The sequence below is a fragment of the Podarcis vaucheri genome (genome assembly GCF_965113315.1).
Source record: "Podarcis vaucheri genome assembly, chromosome: 7".
NCBI classification, from domain to species: Eukaryota; Metazoa; Chordata; class Lepidosauria; order Squamata; family Lacertidae; genus Podarcis; species Podarcis vaucheri.
In genome coordinates, this window is record NC_138765.1 from 16,421,497 (window position 1) to 16,440,727 (window position 19,231).

The 19,231-nt window shown below is 39.8% G+C and overlaps 1 protein-coding gene across 1 annotated transcript in view; it reads right to left on the reverse strand.

The window, feature by feature from the left end:
• The window catches only part of LOC309537978 (phospholipase A2 inhibitor and Ly6/PLAUR domain-containing protein-like), a 31,715-nt gene extending 19,260 nt beyond the window's left edge, over window positions 1–12,455 (reverse strand). The window contains exons 1-3 of the mRNA XM_082233155.1: window positions 12,410–12,455; window positions 11,443–11,592; window positions 2,787–2,933 (exon numbers count right to left, since the gene is read on the reverse strand). Of these exons, the coding sequence (XP_082089281.1) occupies window positions 2,787–2,933; window positions 11,443–11,592; window position 12,410 (298 nt within the window). The 5' untranslated portion in view covers window positions 12,411–12,455. The remainder of the gene's footprint in view (window positions 1–2,786; window positions 2,934–11,442; window positions 11,593–12,409) is intronic.
• Window positions 12,456–19,231: the final 6,776 nt, after the last annotated feature.

Consider the following 19,231-nt stretch of genomic DNA (forward strand, 5'->3'; position numbering starts at 1 on the left):
TGCCTACTTGAAGGAAGCAGTAGTGTGTCATCATCACAGATGAGTTACGTGGATGCCCGTCCCCAGGTTATTTCATAGTGTCCCTTGGAGGTGGGCCTTCTTAGATGGGACTTATGGGGTGGAGTGTCATATGACATCATCAATCAAACTCTATGGCAGTGGCGCATAAGCAATTGGCAGAAGGTAGTATCCTTATACTACTAATGCCTTGGCCTGTAGATTAGTGTCAGGAAAGATGAGCTGACTGAGTCCAGGAATGATACACCATTGACTGGAAAACTGGACCTGAATCCTGATACTGAAGTTCCGCCATGATTGCCCCAAGGGTCCTGTAACTTTCAACCTACATGCTTCTCCATTCCAAAGTATTCATCTGAAAGAAGACTTGGTGTTTTAAATCAATTGGTAATGGAAGAAAAACTAAAACTTAATTATAAAAAGACAGGATGATTATAATGGGAATAGTATGTTGGGATCAGTGCTATTTTTTCTAGATTTACAGGTGCAAGAGCTCACCATGGAATTCTTCCTTGTTCTCTTAAAATGGTAATGGCACCCACCTGAGAGGTGCCGGAGTTGAAAAGATGCCCCGAGTTAAATTGTAGAATGTATTTTAATTATAATTATAATTGTGTAATGTATTTTATTATGTTTTTATCCTCTTTTATGTATTTTTTCTTTTGTAATATCTTCGGCTAAACCAATAAATATTAATCACATTTGTATCTGAAAGAAACATCCAAGAACCAGCATTTTATTTCCCATAACCATTTATTTTGTATTGTAATAATCATAATGAAAACTTAACTGCTTTTTAATGATACACTACAAGGCTCTTTGAAGTTAGAACCCCCCCCCCCACATTCTGACCCCTTTTTCTCTGCCACTTGCTTCCCTTTATCTCCACCAAAAGCAAAAAAGAAAGAACTAGACTTCCTGAGTCCTGAATTTCACCACTAGGCCTCCAGTTCCCCCTCATTGCCTACACTGTGCAAATTACCCTTCATGTTCAGGCTGGTGTGATATTCGTGAAGCATTATAACATCTTTCTCGCGCAACTAAAAGGGCATATATTCCTGCTCCAACTTTCTTTCCTTTTTTTCGGATGCCACAAAAATCTGTTGTTCCACAGCCTTGGAAAGAAAAATTGTCAGCGATAAAAAGAGCTGAAAAAAAGGGAAGAAATGCTGACATTAGTCCTTTACCCAGGGACTAAAAGATGGTACCTGTGATGGTGAATAAGAATTTAATAAGTTAATTTTAAAATATGTATATTTCAGAAATCTGAACAATATTATAATTTCATCCAAAGATGAATATACAATAATAATACTACTACTAATTTATTATTTATACCCCACCCATCTGGCTGGGTTTCATAATTTTCACCATTAGTAGTTTGGGTAAAAAAATAACCCTTATGTAATTCAAAATTGCCATCATACCCAAAGGAGTCTCAAGAAATGAAGATTATTAATAAACAGGCTATATTTATAAAATATATTGAAATTAGAGGATTTGAAAACAAGCCTTGAGTATGTGGATGTGGCATTAAACAAGCTGGGGGTGCACTCCATTGTCTCTCAGGATGGTTGGATGTTCACTGAGGCTCCCTCATTGCCCCACTATCATCTAAGCATCCAGAGGATCCTCCTTTTATTTTACCATATCTATTTTCATTTCAAACTAACATGAAGTAGGTGAAAAGGGGGAATCCCAAGAGCCAATCAGGAACTCCCCTCAGAATTCTTACTCAACCCTCAAAAGAGAAACTAGCAAAAGCCCAGGTGTAAAGGGCAGGAGAAGGATGAGAAGGATGAGAAGAAAGAATGTATGGCAAAGGCAGTTCAAATGGCCTAGACTCTGCCTCTTCCCTCATAGGGCAAATCAGCCCATATGCCCCTCCTCCATTCATTCCAAATTCCCTCTTCTTTTCAGAAAGGAGGGATTTGGCAATCCCCCCCCAAAAAAACCCATCATTATTCCTCAAAACTATGTTGATTTGGAGCTATGCATCTAAGACTGGATCAAAAAAGTTGTAAACTTCATACATGGAAATCCCATTGGTGAAAGGTGGGACACCACAATATCAATTCCATAATGTTGTAATGCGTATAAAGTGCTTTATATTTTTATGAATGTAGCTAACTCATGACATCGGCAAAATGATGTATGCTTTTGGAAAGGAACATAGCCTGCCTCTTTTCCTCCCCCTGTGTATCCCCTAAAACCATTCTGGGAGTTTCCACAATTGTGGAGCAGATTTTGGGAGGAAACAGAGCACATGCAGGCAGAAGAGCCCAGATATTCGGTTGCACAACTGTAAATCCTTGCACTGATGGTCTGAGTTAGCCAGATACTGCTCATTGTCACAGAATTTAAGGAAATCTATTACATTCATTTTACATAATAAATATGTTTTTTGAGCAAGAGGGACATAGTTTGTCCTGGACTGCATCTCATTGGTGGAGAGATTCAGATGCAACTGGGGTGGAGCAATCAATACACTTTTTACTTTTGTTTGGAAGGGTATTTTATATGCATATCTCACTTTTAACCCTCCTTCTGTACAAGCCAGTGGCATTATGAGAGATAAAAGACACAGTCCAGGCAGGCAAAACACTAAGGAAGGGTGCAGAGTGGGACCAGTGAGAGATGTGTTCCCTCTCACTTTTCCAGCAACATGAAAGGGAAAGGGGGGGGGGGGCGAGAAGGAAAACAGGAGGGAGTCTCTATGACCCAGCCGAAGACTAGGCCTTTCCCCCCTGTTTGAGTAGCAGTGTTACCTCTAGTGAAAACTCCTTTAAAATCCACACACTTGGTCTCATTCTCAAGGCAGTTGACGGTCTTCTCACTTTTACACTTTTTGTTTCCTTTGGAGAAGCAGGATGGACACCACAGACCATTTTCAACCATCATGTTCCCATCAGGAACTGCCAAGATCACAAATATACGGAGCATGTTAATGGTTTTGTCTGTTTTTGTATCTGTGTGTGATAATTCACTTATTTTGCCAATTAAAAGACTGACCAGGACCAGCAAAGGCTGATTTAGGAGGACACTTGGATAAACTATGTGGGTTGTAAGGTCAATATTTGAAAAAATTGAACGTTAACTTGAAGGGACCATAAACTGTTCATGAGCCTAGGTATCCAATTATTCTGTTTGAAATAGATCGTTCACAGGCTAAAAAGCATAGGGAATGTTATAAAGGTGTCTTAAACTTTGTATTGAGTGACGCGGGTGGTGCTGTGGGTTAAACCACAGAACCTAGGACTTGCCGATCAGAAGGTCAGTGGTTTGAATCCCTGTGACGGGGTGAGCTCCCGTTGCTTGGTCCCTGCTCCTGCCAACCTAGCAGTTCGAAAGCATGTCAAAGTGCAAGTAGTTAAATAGGTACCGCTCCGGCGGGAAGGTAAACGGTGTTTCTGTGCACTGCTCTGGTTTGCCAGAAGTGGCTTAGTCATGCTGGCCACATGACCCAGAAGCTGTCTGTGGACAAACGCCAGCTCCCTTGGCCTTTAGAGTGAGATGAGCACCACAACCCCAGAGTCGGTCATGACTGGACCTAATGGTCAGGGGTCCCCTTTACCCGTTACCGAAACTTTGTATTCTTGGCACAGGTCTTTTTGGGGGGACTTACCCACTGAGTTAATTAACCTAGGCCAACGTCTTAATTTTGGCTTGTTAGACACCTCTTGATTCTAGCAAATTATCTTGATTTATGTCAGAAGCAATCTACTTGTGAGGTGACCATCTGCAGAAGTCGGTCATTAAAATAACAGATTAGCACAGCAACACCTCAAAGGAACGGAGGCTGCTCCCTGTGTAATAGGGTTAAGTTTTATTAGAATATGAGGGATGTGACCGTTCTCAGGAAAAGACAAGCTTCCAAAACAAGAATGCTACTGTGCCTATGAGAGGGACAGAACTCCTTGTTGTGGACACCTTCATTGTAGGATTCAGGTTGTATATATTTATAAATAAAAAATAAATCATAAAGGCACCACAATGTCAGCTGTGTATTTTGGTCCCACAAGAAACACAGACCCTGGGTTGAAGCATGCCTGGTACCCCTAGAACCTCAAATCCCTTGGATATAGGGGTGATGTGTAACAACATCTTAACATCCAGTAAAAATATGGCTGGGACAAGGGGCACTGGCACTGTGCAGGATCAGATCCTCCCACCTATCAGAAGGAGGATCTGATTCTGCAGGTTGCTGCTACAAGGGGCAGGAAGAAGGAAAGGCCTTTTTGGAAAGACAACCCATCCCTTTTCAGCTGCCCAGTAGGTCCATCTTTTTCACAATTTCTCCTCATGCCTGCCTCTCCATCCTGCCTGCCTCTACCCCCCTTGAGAGACCCTAATAGTCCTGGAGCTGCTCAACTGAACCTGATCTATCTGGGGATGTCTCACCCCATTTGAATGAGGCTCAGGTTCGCAGACTTCCGGAGGCGGCGCGAACGGCAATGGCGGTCCTCTTCAGCTGCTGAAGAGGGGCTCCGCAGAAAAGGATCGTGCGCTACGGCACAGCGACGATCCACGAAGATAAACCACGAGCAGAGTGAGCTCGTGGCCGTGGGACCCGGCGGGCACCTGAAGCGACCCCCAAAACGAAGAAGGGACCCCGTAAGGGGTTCCGGAAGCGCGGAGGGGAAGCGGTGCTGTGGGTTCATCGCTCTTTCTGCTGGAGTGAAGCCGCGCGGCTGCTGCCGATGAGCGCCGACCTTTCTTCCTTTGAATTGGACTCCAAAACATCTACTCGTGAGTAAGGATTACTCTTTCTTTGGGATTACAAATTCTTGAATTTCGGCTGAAAGCGAGAGACGAAAAAAAGGAAGTCCGTCTCTCTGCGTTGCTTAAAGATCAAAGACAAAGAACTGACAGCGGGAAGCGCTTTAAAGGGATTTAAAAACTGAAACCATCGTGCGTGAACGGAAACTGATAAAATAAAAGGCAAGTCTTTCTTTTTTTTAATTTCTACGGTATTGAACAAGTTGGGAACTCTCTCCTCCTTAGTGGATTACAAATCCTGAGATACCCAGTATCGGGCTGGCAGAGCGAAGGGAATCTGTGGCTGCGGAAACTGTATCTAAAGTGGAACTTGATACTTTGGGCGCTCTGGAGGACAACTTTTAAAAACTGTATCAGGCACCTTGTGGACTTTGTGACGATTTGTGGTTACTCTGTAAGCTCTAAAGAAGTGGGTAAAGGCTTATTTTTCCTTTTCCCTTTCTTAAAAAAATACTTGTTTAAACTTTGTGGAACTGCAGGGACTTTAAATGGCGGACAAGTTTCTTCTTTTCCTTACTGAACTGCTACAATACTCCCTCTAGTGGAGTTTTGGATTTACAATTGCCTGGGAACAAACTTTATTTTGTCTCTCTGTGGTTTTCTTTGGCAACTGTGGGACTGCCTTTCCTATGGGAAGATTGACAATTTGACCTTGAGTCAGAGACAGGTGTGGAATGAGTGGCCCGCCGAAAACAAGGGCTGCAGCAAAAGCGAAAGCAGGGAAGGGACAACTTTTGCAAACAACCTTGACAACCCAAGCACGCAGATCATCCGTCCCTGCGGTATTAGACGAAGCTGATCAAACTGCATCAGAGGGTATGGCTGCAGGAGGAGCTGAGTCCACTTTATTGAAACAGATGATGGACCAATTTGCAATCCTAAATAAGAAAGTGGACGAACAGACGGCTAAAATTGACTTAGCCACATCCTCCATCACCAAACTTACTGAACAAGTGACACAACACTCACAAGCAATTGGAGATCTTAAAGATACTGTATCACAAAATCGGAAATTAGCTGAAGCTGCAAATTCAAAAGCTGAACAAGCAAATAAAGAAATTCAGGAAATAAAGGGAGAAGTAAGGCCACTACATAAACATATCAGTGACCAGCAGGCTTACCTGTCTTTGATCGAATTGAGAAACCGGGAAAATAATTTGAGAATTCGCTTTATCCCAGAATCAGAGAAAGAAGATTTGACTGGTTATTTGACAGAGGAGTTTTCTAAATTCTGGGATATAAAAGTTGATCAGGACTTTAAAATATCAACTGCATTTAGATTGGGAAGAGTAACAAGGAAGGACAGACCCAGGGACTGCTTGATTATTTTGAGATCAAAACAGGAGAGAGACAAGATATTAGACCTTCATTTTAAGAAACCACTTGAGTTCCAAGATAGGAAAGCTGAAATTTACAAGGATATACCAAAACAACTTTTGGACCTCAGAGCTGTCTACACGGACCTAGCAAGATTACTGAGAGGCAACGGGATACCTTATAGGTGGGAGTTCCCTCAAGGGTTATCATTTACATACAAGGGAAAGAAAATTAAAATCAAAACGCAAGAAGATTCCCAGAAGTTCCTGCACGACCACGGAGAGGACCTACAGAAGGGGATAACGATCCCTTGGCCACCACCACCGCTTGGAGTAGATCCATCATCTTTGCCCTCGGGCTCGAAAGAAAAGGAGGACACCCCATAAAGAGTAACAACAGATCGACCCAGGATGTCTCTGCAGTTGTACAGCTGGAATATTAATGGCGCAAATTCCCCGGAGAAAAGAAGAAAGATTTTTCATATTTTGAAAAAAGAACATTTGGATATAATCTGTCTTCAGGAAACACATGTGACAAGACTCCAAAGGAAAGTATTAATAAATAAAAGATTGGGCCAAGAATTTATTTCATCGGACAGAGTCAAAAAAAGAGGCGTAGTGATCTATGCAAAGGAGAATTTGTCACCAAAATTTTTGTTTAAAGATGAATATGGACGAATTTTGGCAATTGAAATACAAACTCAGGGTGAAAAAGTTTTGATATTAGGAATTTATGCACCAAATGAGGGGAAATCGGAATTTTATAAGAAACTGCATGAGACATTGCTGGACTATCTGGACTATACTAACATCATTATGATGGGAGATATGAATGGAGTGGTCTCTACTTTAATGGACAAGTCGTAGAATCAAAATTTGACTAAAGACGGCAGACTACCTAAAACCTTTTTTGAACTGACTGACAACATGGATTTGATTGATATTTGGAGGACAAGGAACCCCCTTGGTAAAGAGGGAACGTTCTTCTCTGAGGCCCACCTATCTTGGACAAGAATCGACCAGATTTGGGTAACTAGAGGGCTGGCACCTAAGACTGTAAAAGTGGAAATCTGCCCAAAAACCTGCTCCGACCATAACGCTCTGAAATTGGAATTAAGATTTACTCCAGCCGGTTCCTTCAGATGGAAAATGAATGACAACCTGTTAAGAGATCAAGAGATTGTAAAGAAGGCCCAAAAAGCTTTAAAAGACTATTTTGAAATAAATTTGAACACCTCGGTGGAAAAGAGAACAATCTGGGACGCAAGCAAAGCTGTAATGAGAGGGTTTCTGATACAACAGAACACAATCAAGAAAAAGCTCTGGAATGGAAAAAAGGATAAGATATTAGAGAAAATAAAAGATGGCGAGAAAAAACTGAGATCTAACCCGAAATCAAAAGAGATTCTGAGAGAAATTAAATTCCATCAAGCACAATATATGAAATTGATAAATCAAGAAGTGGAATGGAAAATTAAACAAATGAAACAAAGATCTTTTGAATCAGCGAATAAATGTGGGAAACTGCTAGCATGGCAGTTGAAGAAAAGACAAAAATTGAACTATGTTACCAATCTAGAGGTTGAAGGGAAAAACATCCAGAAACCAGGTGAAATTAGAAAGTGTTTCCAGAAATATTTTAAAAAACTGTATACGCAAGGACCCGAGGAAGTGTTTGAGATGGATCAATTTTTGAAAACCAATGGCCTACCAGAACTTTCTCAGGAAAAGAGATCAATCTTGAATTATAGAATAACACAACAGGAAATTGAGGTTGCCATTCAGAATATGCAATTGGGCAAATCTCCAGGCCCTGACGGACTTACCTCCAAGTATTATAAGATACTAAAAGACTATTTGACACAACCCTTAATGGAGGTTTGCAACCAGATTATGGATGGAGGGAGAGCACCAGAAACGTGGAAAGAAGCTTTCATTACATTGATTCCTAAAGTGGAATCTGAAAAGACTCAACTAAAGAATTACCGTCCCATCTCACTCCTTAATGTGGATTACAAAATATTTGCAGACATTTTGGCAAATAGATTTAAAAAGGTTTTGAATGAAGTAATTCATAAGGACCAGGCAGGCTTTCTCCCAGGTAGACATTTGTATGATAATACCAGGAACATTATTGATGTCTTGGAACTTTTGCAAACTAACATTAACACCAAAGCAGTGTTAATCTTTATTGATGCGGAGAAGGCCTTCGATAACATTTCCTGGAGGTTTATGAAGAAAAATTTGGAAGGGATGGGAGTGGGACGGGGATTTGAAAACGGTTTAGAGGCAATATATTCAGAACAGAAAGCTAAGTTGATAGTGAACAATGTGGTGACAGAAGAGTTTCAAATTGAAAAAGGAACACGTCAAGGGTGCCCTCTCTCCCCCTTATTATTTATTTCGGTCCTGGAGGTGCTCTTGAATATGATTAGGAAGGACCGGCAGGTACAAGGTATACAGGTCGGAGAGAAACAATATAAACTGAAAGCTTTCGCAGATGATTTGGTTTTGACATTACAGGAGCCAGAATCTAGTACAAAAAGAGTTCTAGAATTGATTCAGGAGTTTGGTCGGGTGGCAGGATTTAAGTTGAACAAACAAAAAACCAAGGTATTGGGTAAAAACTTGACATCTTTGGAAATAGATGGGTTTCAGAGGGAAACAGAACTAAATGTGGTGAAAAAGGTAAAATACCTGGGGATTAACTTGTCTTCAAAAAACTTGAATTTGTTTAAAGATAATTACGAAAAATGTTGGACAGAGGTGAAAAAAGATCTAGAAATTTGGACAAGATTGAAACTTTCCTTGTTGGGCCGAATAGCAGCGATAAAAATGAATGTGTTGCCAAAGATGTTATTTTTGTTTCAAACCTTACAGATCGTGGACAGAGTGGAATGTTTTGGGAAGTGGCAGAAGGATATTTCGAAGTTTGTTTGGCAGGGCAAAAAGCCCCGAATAAAGTTTAAAATATTAACTGATGCAAAAGAAAGAGGGGGGTTTGCCCTGCCAGACTTAAGGTTATATTATGAAGCTGCAGCCTTCTGCTGGATGAAAGATTGGCTTTTACTCAAGAACACTGATGTCCTAGATCTGGAAGGGTTTAACAATTCTTTAGGATGGCATGCCTATTTGTGGTACGACAAGGTAAAAACACATAAAATGTTCAAAAACCATATTGTCAGAAAAGCAATTTTTATAGTCTGGACAAAATATAAGGACTTGTTAGAAAGTAAGACCCCGAGGTGGCTTTCACCAGTGGAGGCCAAGGCGCGGAAAAGATCCAATATGGAGGCCGGCTGGCCGACATATGGCGAAATAATAGAAAAAATTGGAGACAACTGGAGATTACAGAGTTTTGAAAAATTAAAAGACAAGGTGCAAGATTGGTTTCATTATGCCCAAATTCAAGAGGTATTTAAGACGGATAAAAAAAATACAGGTTTTCAGGTGGAAAAATCGAAACTAGAGACAGAATTGTTAGAACCTAGGACTAAGTTACTGTCTAGAATGTATAACTTGCTGCTTAAATGGAATACTCAGGATGAGACAGTTAAATCGGCCATGATAAAGTGGGCTCAAGATATTGGGCATAACATCATGTTTGAAGACTGGGAAAGGTTATGGACCACCGGTATGAAATTTACGGCATGTAATGCCCTGAAAGAAAACATTATGAAAATGATATACAGGTGGTACATGACCCCAGTCAAACTAGCAAAGATATACCATTTGACTGATAATAGATGTTGGAAGTGTAAAGAGGCCGAAGGGACATTCTTTCACCTGTGGTGGACATGCCCTAGGGTGAAGGCCTTCTGGGAAATGATATATAATGAGTTAAAAAAGGTGTTTAAGTACACCTTCCCTAAGAAACCAGAGGCCTTCCTCTTGGGCATTGTCGGACAAAAGGTGTCAAAGAAGGATAGAACGTTTTTTATGTATGCAACTACAGCAGCTAGGATTCTTATAGCAAAATACTGGAAGACTCAAGATTTGCCCACACTGGAAGAATGGCAAACGCAGCTGATGGACTACATGGAATTGGCTGAGATGACTGCCAGGATCCGAGACTTGGGAGAAGAAGCAATGGAGGAGGAGTGGAAAAAATTTAAGGACTATTTGCAAAAGTTTTACAAATTATATGAATTATAAGATTCCGCACGACTTGGAGAAAACAGCTTCAGCAATGAGAGTGAAGGACAATGAAATTAAATAATGAATTAATGAAAAGAATAAATGTTTAAAGGTTGGAAAGATAATTATATTGGCTGATTAAAGTAATATGACAATATGTAATTTAAACCAAAAAGTAAGCTTTAAGGCAAAAGAAAGAAACGTATGAAACAAGGATATAATTTGTTGAAAATTTATTTGTTAAGAATGCAATGCGGGGGAGACGTGGGGAAGTTCGATAGTGGACTGGAACAAGCATGGAAACAACTAATTTCTTTTCTTTTTCTGTCTTTTTCCTTTTTCTTTTTGTAAATGCATAAGCTTTCTGTGTGGCTTGCTGAACAATTTCTATCTGGAAAAAAACAATAAAAATATTATTAAAAAAAAAAATGAATGAGGCTCAGGTTCTCTGAGTACTGCTAATATACTAAGGATCCAGGGCTTCACCAAATCGCTAGATTGCGCTTTGCACATGTGCAGAAGCGCCGAATCGCAACCAACATGTGCACAGACACGCCACTGCAGGTTGCCAACGTGCCTCCTGCATGGATCACGTTCGCAACCCGAGCGTCCACTGTATAATGAAATGAAAAAAATATTTAGAGTAACTTTTGTAAAACAAAAAACCAGCAGCCATTTAAATAGGTATTATAGGAGCAGAGGTTCCAAAAGACCAGAAGAAATTGTTTATGTATGTTACAACGGCCGCCCAGACATTTCTAGCCCAAAGATGGAAAGAGGAAGCAATCCCTACCAAAGAAGACGGGCAAACCAAGTTAATGGACTATGCTGAAATGGTGAAATTAATTGGAAAGCTCAGAAACCAAGATGATGAGAAATTTTAAAAAGAATGGGAAATGTTTATTATATATTTACAAAAGTACTGTAAACATCTTAATACACTGGCAGGTTTTTAAAAACACTTGTAATATTAGAGAGGGTACAGGAAACTTGAGGTTAAAATACAAATTTGGAGTAGAAAGGATATGCAGTTTAAAAAGATTTTCTTTTCTTTTCTCTTTTTCTTCTTTAATTTTTTGATGTAGTGTTTGTTCTCTTTTGTTTATATGTGATGCTTGTTACCCTTGCAGAAAATCCAATAAAAACATTATTTCCTTTAAGAAAAGGATTCTAAAATGATGCAGAAACTTACGGCTGAGAGTTTCACTGTTACACAGATCAGTGTTGCAGCAGTGCCTCTTCATCTGAAAGAATTTGCCATCTGCTGCTGTGAAGCTGTAATCACCTGAGAAGCAATAGTGGGATGATGAGCACTTATTCAAAAGTTGCACTCGGGGATCCACTATGAAAAAGAATTTGAAAGAAATATTTAGTTCGGGGGGCGGGGGCGGGATGCAGATTTATTGCGTCTAAGGCACATTCATTGTAATGGTTCCAGGTTTCTACGTTGCCTGAATCAAGACCATTTCAAACTGACAATATGGAAAATTATTATTAAATTTGGCAATGGAATGTATGCAGAACTTCATTTCAGGTCAAAATTGTAGCACGAAGACTCATGCCTTCCTCTATGAATCTGATAATGCATGTGACATACACTGCACTCTCTCTACTTGTTGATTGTAACAGTTTGCAGGTTGGGAAAAATGCTTCCCTGAACTCTTGTTCCCAATGCAAGACACAGCTTTTGAATAGTTTTTATAGATCTGTGAAAGGACTCTTAATTTTAAGGTAATTTATGGCAAAGGGGATGTTCAGTTTATATTCCAGGCTTATTGTCCTATTTTGCTAACCAAAACTAACCTGGAATTCACTGGTGTGGGTCAATAGGGATTTCTGGTTGATGCAAATCGAGTTCTTCAAGCTTGGCGATCAGCCCCCAGATTCGGCCACTGGTTGTGATCAGGTGATGTTAGATTCCCCATTTTCATATGCAAGCCATTCCTTACTTCAGATGTTGTTGAACTACATCTCCCATCTTCCCTGACTAGTGGCCAGGCTAGCGGAGGCTGATGGTAGTCCTAATTTATCTACAGCTGAAGTCTCACAGTTTCCTCACCTCACTTTAGACTAGCATAGACTTCTATATGCTAGTAGAACCCTTAAAATGCACCTACCTTAACCTGGATCTAATCCAATAGCAAAAGACAAAGTCTTACTTATATTTGTTCGCAGAGCACTAGCAACACAGGAATCTTGGTTGGAGTCACAAGTTATTTCTGCATAGCCATGATCTGTCAGTCCAGTCCTGTTATAGGCAATTATGCACTTCCTAGCTAATGCTGAGGACAGGAGCAAAAGATTACTTCATAAATTATTATTACCATTACCATTATTATTATTTGGTGTCGTGGTTTGCTTAATGAGACCCAGAGGAGGAGGTGATAGTGAATTAAAACTTTTAAATTAATTGAAATGATGGAAAACATGGACTTAATAGACATATGGAGAACAAGGAACCCCCTTGAGAGAGAGGGAACCTTTTTCTCCCAAGCAAAGATGACCTGGACCAGAATTGATCAAATCTGGGTTACTAGTGGAATGGCTCCAAAGATTAAGAAGGTAGAAATCTGCCCAAAAACCTGCTCCGACCATAACGCCGTGAAGATGGAAATGAAACTTACATCAACTGGTCAGTTTAGATGGAGGATGAATGACGCCCTGTTTCGAGATAAGGAGATCCACATGAAGGCCCAAAAAACCCTAAAGGACTATTTTGAAATAAATCTAAAGGGCGATGTGGAAAAGAGAGTGATCTGGGACGCAAGTAAAGCTGTGATGCGAGGTTTTTTGATTCAACAAAATTCAATAAGGAAGAGAAAGCAGAATGAAAAAAAGGAAAAAATTCTGGAAAAGATAAAGGAAGGAGAGAAAAAATTAAGGTCAAAACCAAAGTCCCAGGAGATATTGAGAGAGATCAAGTTATACCAAACACAATATATGGAATTGATGAACCAAGAGATAGAATGGAAGATAAAGCAAATGAAACAGAAGACATTTGAATCGGCAGATAAATGTGGCAAACTTTTGGCATGGCAACTGAAGAAAAGGCAAAAACTAAATACAGTTACAAGCCTAGAAGTGGACGGAAAGAACATATCTAAACCCAATGAGATTAGAAATTGCTTTTTGAGTTATTTTAAAAAACTTTATTCCCAAGGGTTACAAAATGAAGAAGATATAGACAAATTCCTTAGTAAATTTGGATTACAAAAGATCTCTCATCAAAGTAAGGTGGACTTGAACCAGAGAATAACAGAACAAGAGATAGAGGGTGCCATTCAGAACATGCAATTGGGCAAATCTCCAGGGCCAGATGGACTGACTTCCAGATATTATAAATCTTTGAAGGAGTGGTTGATACAACCGTTAAAGGAAGTTTGCAACGAGATCTTAGAGGGAAAAAGGGCACCTGAATCGTGGAAAGAAGCGTACATTTCACTCATACCAAAGACAGAGACTGAAAAGACTCAACTGAAGAACTACCGCCCAATATCATTACTTAATGTGGATTACAAAATTTTTGCAGACATTTTAGCAAAAAGATTTAAAAAAGTATTGATGGAGAAGATTCATAGGGACCAAGCAGGCTTTCTCCCAAAAAGACACCTATCAGACAATGTTAGGAATATAATAGACATTTTGGAAAAGTTAGAGGTGAATATAAATACTAAAGCAGTTTTGATATTTGTGGACGCGGAGAAAGCCTTTGACAATATCTCTTGGAGCTTTATGAAAAAGAATCTTCATGGGAGGGGGGTAGGGCAAGGATTTCAGAATGGTATGGGTGCAATATATTCTGAACAAAAAGCTAAGTTGATTGTAAATAATGTAATAACTGAGGAACTCAAGATAGAAAAAGGAACACGACAGGGGTGCCCAATTTCCCCATTGCTTTTTATATCGGTTCTGGAGGTGTTGCTGAATATGATTAGAGAGGACCAGCAGGTTAAAGGTGTACAGGTCGGAGTTAAACATTACAAGTTAAGAGCATTCGCAGATGATCTTGTATTGACTTTGCAAGAGCCAAACACTAGTACGAAAAGGGTGTTAGAAATAATCCAACAATTTGGACAGGTAGCTGGATTTAAATTGAATAAACAAAAAACTAAAGTCTTAGGGAAAAACTTAACAGATATGGAGAAGAACAAGTTTCAAGAAGAGACAGGTTTGATGGTGGTTAAGAAGGTGAAATACCTAGGGGTACATTTGACATCTAAAAATTTGAATTTGTATAAGGACAACTATGAAAAATGCTGGTCAGAAATTAAAAAAGATTTAGAAATATGGTCAAATTTGAAATTGTCAATGTTAGGCCGAATTGCAGTTATTAAGATGAACGTATTGCCTAGAATGTTATTTTTGTTTCAAACTTTGCAGATTATTGACAAGATGGACTGTTTCAAGAGGTGGCAGAAAGACATTGCGAAATTTGTCTGGCAGTGCAAAAAGCCCAGAATAAAACTTAAAATACTTACAGATGCAAAAGAAAGAGGGGGATTTGCCCTGCCGGACTTAAAATTGTACTATGAAGCAGCAGCGTTTTGCTGGCTGAAAGAGTGGATGCTCCTTGAGAATACAGATATCTTGGATTTAGAAGGTTTCAATAATGCATTTGGTTGGCATGCATATTTATGGTATGACAAAATCAAAGTGCATAGTGCCTTTTAAAATCACATTGTCAGAAAAGCGTTGTTTAATGTTTGGATAAGATATAAAGATTTGTTGGAAAACAAAACCCCTAGATGGTTGTCACCTTTGGAGGCTAAGGCATTGAAGAAATTTAATATGGAGGTCGGATGGCCAAAGTATTGTGAGATCTTGGAACAGGATGGAGAAAAATTGAAATTAAAGAGTCACGAAAAACTGAAACCCAAAGTACAAGACTGGCTCCATTATTATCAAATAATGGAGGTCTATAAACAAGACAGGAAAATAGGCTTCCAGGTGGAAAAATCAAAATTAGAGACTGAATTGTTAGAACCCAATACTAAGAATCTGTCAAGAATGTATAACTTGCTGTTGAAATGGAATACACAGGATGAAACAGTTAAGTCAGCCATGATTAAGTGGGCACAGGATATTGGTCATAACATTATGTTTGCTGACTGGGAAAGGTTGTGGAACACCGGGATTAAATTTATGGCATGTAATGCCTTAAGAGAAAATATTATGAAAATGATCTATAGGTGGTACATGACTCCAGTCAAGCTTGCAAAAATTTATCACACGCCTGACAATAAATGTTGGAAATGTAAAGAAACTGAAGGTACTTTCTACCACCTTTGGTGGACATGCCCGAAGATTAAGGCTTTCTGGGAAATGATATATAATGAAATGAAAAAGGTACTCAAATGTACTTTTCCTAAGAAGCCAGAGGCCTTTCTCCTGGGTATTGTCGGCCAATTGGTGGCAAAAAAAGATAGAACTTTCTTTATGTATGCAACAACAGCAGCAAGAATACTTATCGCAAAGTATTGGAAGACACAAGATCTACCCACCTTGGAAGAATGGCAGATGAAAGTGATGGACTATATGACTTTGGCTGAGATGACTGGCAGAATCCGCGATCAGGGGAAAGAGACGGCAGAAGAAGAATGGAAGAAATTTAAAATCTATCTAAAGGACTATTACAAACTTGATGAATGTTAAAATGTTAAGGTTTCTTAGAAAGAAAGGGTTACAGTGATATAAGATTGGAGTAAAGATAAGATTAAGATGACAGAGGGTTGAAAGGAACATATATAAGTTGCTAAAAAACTTTGGACATGTGGATGCAGAAAGGGGAGGTATGGGGGAGTCTGAGAAAAGAGGTTTCTGAAAAAATATTATGTAATACTATATGTGTTTGTATGTCTTTTTATGTGTTTGTTTGTTAAAATTTTTTTGTAAAACCAATAAAAAAATTTATTAAAAAAAATAAAACTTTTAAATTAAAAGGGGTTCAATTTAATAAGCATTTTAATAGAATAATATGAAATGATATGAGTACAACACTCATTAGTTAAAGCTCTTGAAGCCATTGACCAGATCACTGGTTTAATTATTTCCAAGAGGTGGGGAGGTGAACCCTCCCTTTCCCATGGCCAACTTTTCCTCCCATCCCAACTCCCACTTAATTACATTTTCTTCCCAATATTTGGTTACAAGCTTAGAATAGAGCATAAATTGACTGAGAAGAAGACTCTCAGTGGCTACAAATCATGATGGCTATGTACTGCCCCCAATATCAAAAGTAGCATATTTCAGACATAAGTTGCTGGAACCCACAGTAAGACAGAGTGTTGCAGCTTTGCTGAGGTCCTAATTGTGTGCTTCCCATAGTCAATGGGTTGGCCAGTGTGAGGACAGGATCCGGGACCAAGGATGAACAAATCTATCAGTTTCGCTTGCTCTCAATTTCAATTTTTTCAAATTTATGTAACTGCAGCCAAGCTCAAGGCTGTGTACATGGTTCTCCCCTCCCCATTTAATCCTCAGAAGATTCCTGTGAGGTAGGTTAAGCTGAGGGATAGTGCCTGGTCTAGGATCCCCCAGTGAGCTTTGTGGCTCAGTAGGGATTCAAACCCTGGCCTCCTGGATCCTTGTCTAACACTCTCATCACTGCAGCAAACTGGCTCTCTTAAATTCAGCTCCCCAGATTTCCACAATCAACGAGTAGTAGTAGCAAAACTGGATCCTCAGCAGTGGGTTTCTGTGATCTGTTCCAAGAGGATGGTTTTTTTCTTATTAAAATGTATTGAATTTCTTCCTGCTATGGCCATACTTTGTTTTCTCCCCTTTCCTTTCCTAAGCAACTTTTACTCTCCATTTCAATGGAATTACTATTCTGTCCTATTTTCTAAGTCCTATTTTCTCCCCCTCTCCCATTGAAGAAAAGATTGTTCACCTTCTTACACTTTCCCTGCATTTTGAAATCATATCCAACATTTTCATCTGACCATCTCTTGCCTTTGCACATCCCCCATCTGTTTCCACACCTAACCATCTCTCTCTCTCTCTCTCTCTCTCTCTCTCTCTCTCTCTCTGTATGTGTTTGTGTGTATATAAACACACAAACATATATAAACACACACTCACACACAGAGGGAGATCCTTGATTTGTGTGTTTTGCTGGAACTCAATAGAAATAAACTCGTGACTAGACTCTCCCCTACTTCCTCTTGGTAATCCAGCAGTCCTTGCTCTCTATGGTGTTGATCTACACTCCCAACTCCCCTTCCCTCCCAAGCAGCAAGTTCTCTTCAGTGTCCTCTAAAAGCAATTTAATGTTCCCCATCTTACCTGGAGAAAGCAGGGCCAAGAGGAGACATGCTCTCAGGAGTGCCTTCATCATTCTAGAAAGATTAGGAGACTCAAAGCAGAGAAGGATCATCAAATGAATTGATGCAGGTAGAGGCTTGCCTGGAGAGATTTATAGGCCATGGATTCATGTCGAAGGCAACACTTAGGAACAAATAGTTCAGTGAGGTCTGGAAATGGGGATTGTTTGTTCATTACAAAGATAAAGAGGGACATATTAAAATCCAAAGCTCACTGTTGGAATTGTCTAAATTATTTCTCTATAATCTCATTACTTGTTAATAGACACCTCTCAGATTTATTCCTAATAATAATAACAATAATATTTTTACCCCAACCATCTGACTGGGTCACCCCTGCCGCTCTGGGTGGCTTCAAGTATATGCAGAAACATTCTTCTTCTTCTTCTTTGGCAATCACTTGAAGCTGAATAAGATTGTCTTCGATAAACACGGTTTTAACAATGAGTCCGTAAGTGACTGTGGAGGCCAATTCTGGACCCACATGTCCTTCCACTGTGGGGACATTGGTTCCCGGGCAGGAGTTGATCACGGTGTGGATTTGCCAAGCATGCTTTCCTCTTAGCACGTTTCTCCATTGTGTCCTGAGTTTGAGTGTCTTCAAAGCCCATGACACCTTTGGTAAAGGCTGTTCTCCAACTGGAGTGCTCGCAGGCCAGTATTTCCTAGTTGTCTGTGTTTATACTACATTTTTTTAGATTTGCCTTGAAACTGTCTTTTAACATCTTTTGTTGACCACAAGCATTGCACTTTCCATTTTTAAGTTTGGAATAGAGTAGTTGCTTTGGAAGACGATAATCAGGCATTCCCACAACATGAGCAGTCCAACAAAGCTGATGTTGACACTGGTGACACGTTGGTGATCTTTGCTCCATCCAGTACACTGATATTATTTCGCCTGTCTTCCCAAGTGATGTGTAACATTTTTTCAGAGACACCATTGATGGAATCTTTCAAGAATTTGGAGATAGCATTTGTAAGTGGTCCATGTTGCACAAGCATACAGTAAGGTTGGTAGTACAATGGCTTTGTAAACAAGCATTTTGGTTTCCCTGCGAATGTCCTGGTCCTCAAACACTCTACACTTCAATCAGGAGAAAGCCACACTTGCAGATCTCAGGCAATGCTGGATTTTGGCATGAATGTTGACCCTTATGGAAAGATAACTGCCCAGGTAGGAGAAGTTGTATTGTAAAGGTTGGGAGGTCATTCCACAGTGTGGGCACCACTACCAAAAAGTTTCTCTGCCTGGTTCCCTCTAAACTCACTTCTCAAATTGAGAGAACTGCCAGAAGGCTCTCAGAGCTATATCTCAGTGTCTGGGCCGAATAACGGTGATGGAGACTCTCCTTCAGAGAAAGCTTGGATATCAGATCCATATGGAATGGGCTGTGGGTCACATGGATGCAATGGAGGCGTTATCCATTAAAACTGATCCTCCTATGTTTTTCTACATCTTTGAGAGCTATGATGGGGTTAGATACCTCTATTGTCTATTTAACATGTTTTCTTTAGTGTTATAACATGTCGTACACTTCATAGTTTTTTTCCATAGGTTTTCCCACTCATTCAGCATTATAGGGTGTCCAATATCTTGATCCCATCTAATCATAACTGCCTTAACCAGTCAAGGAGGAGTCAGTCTCCTGGATCCTTGTC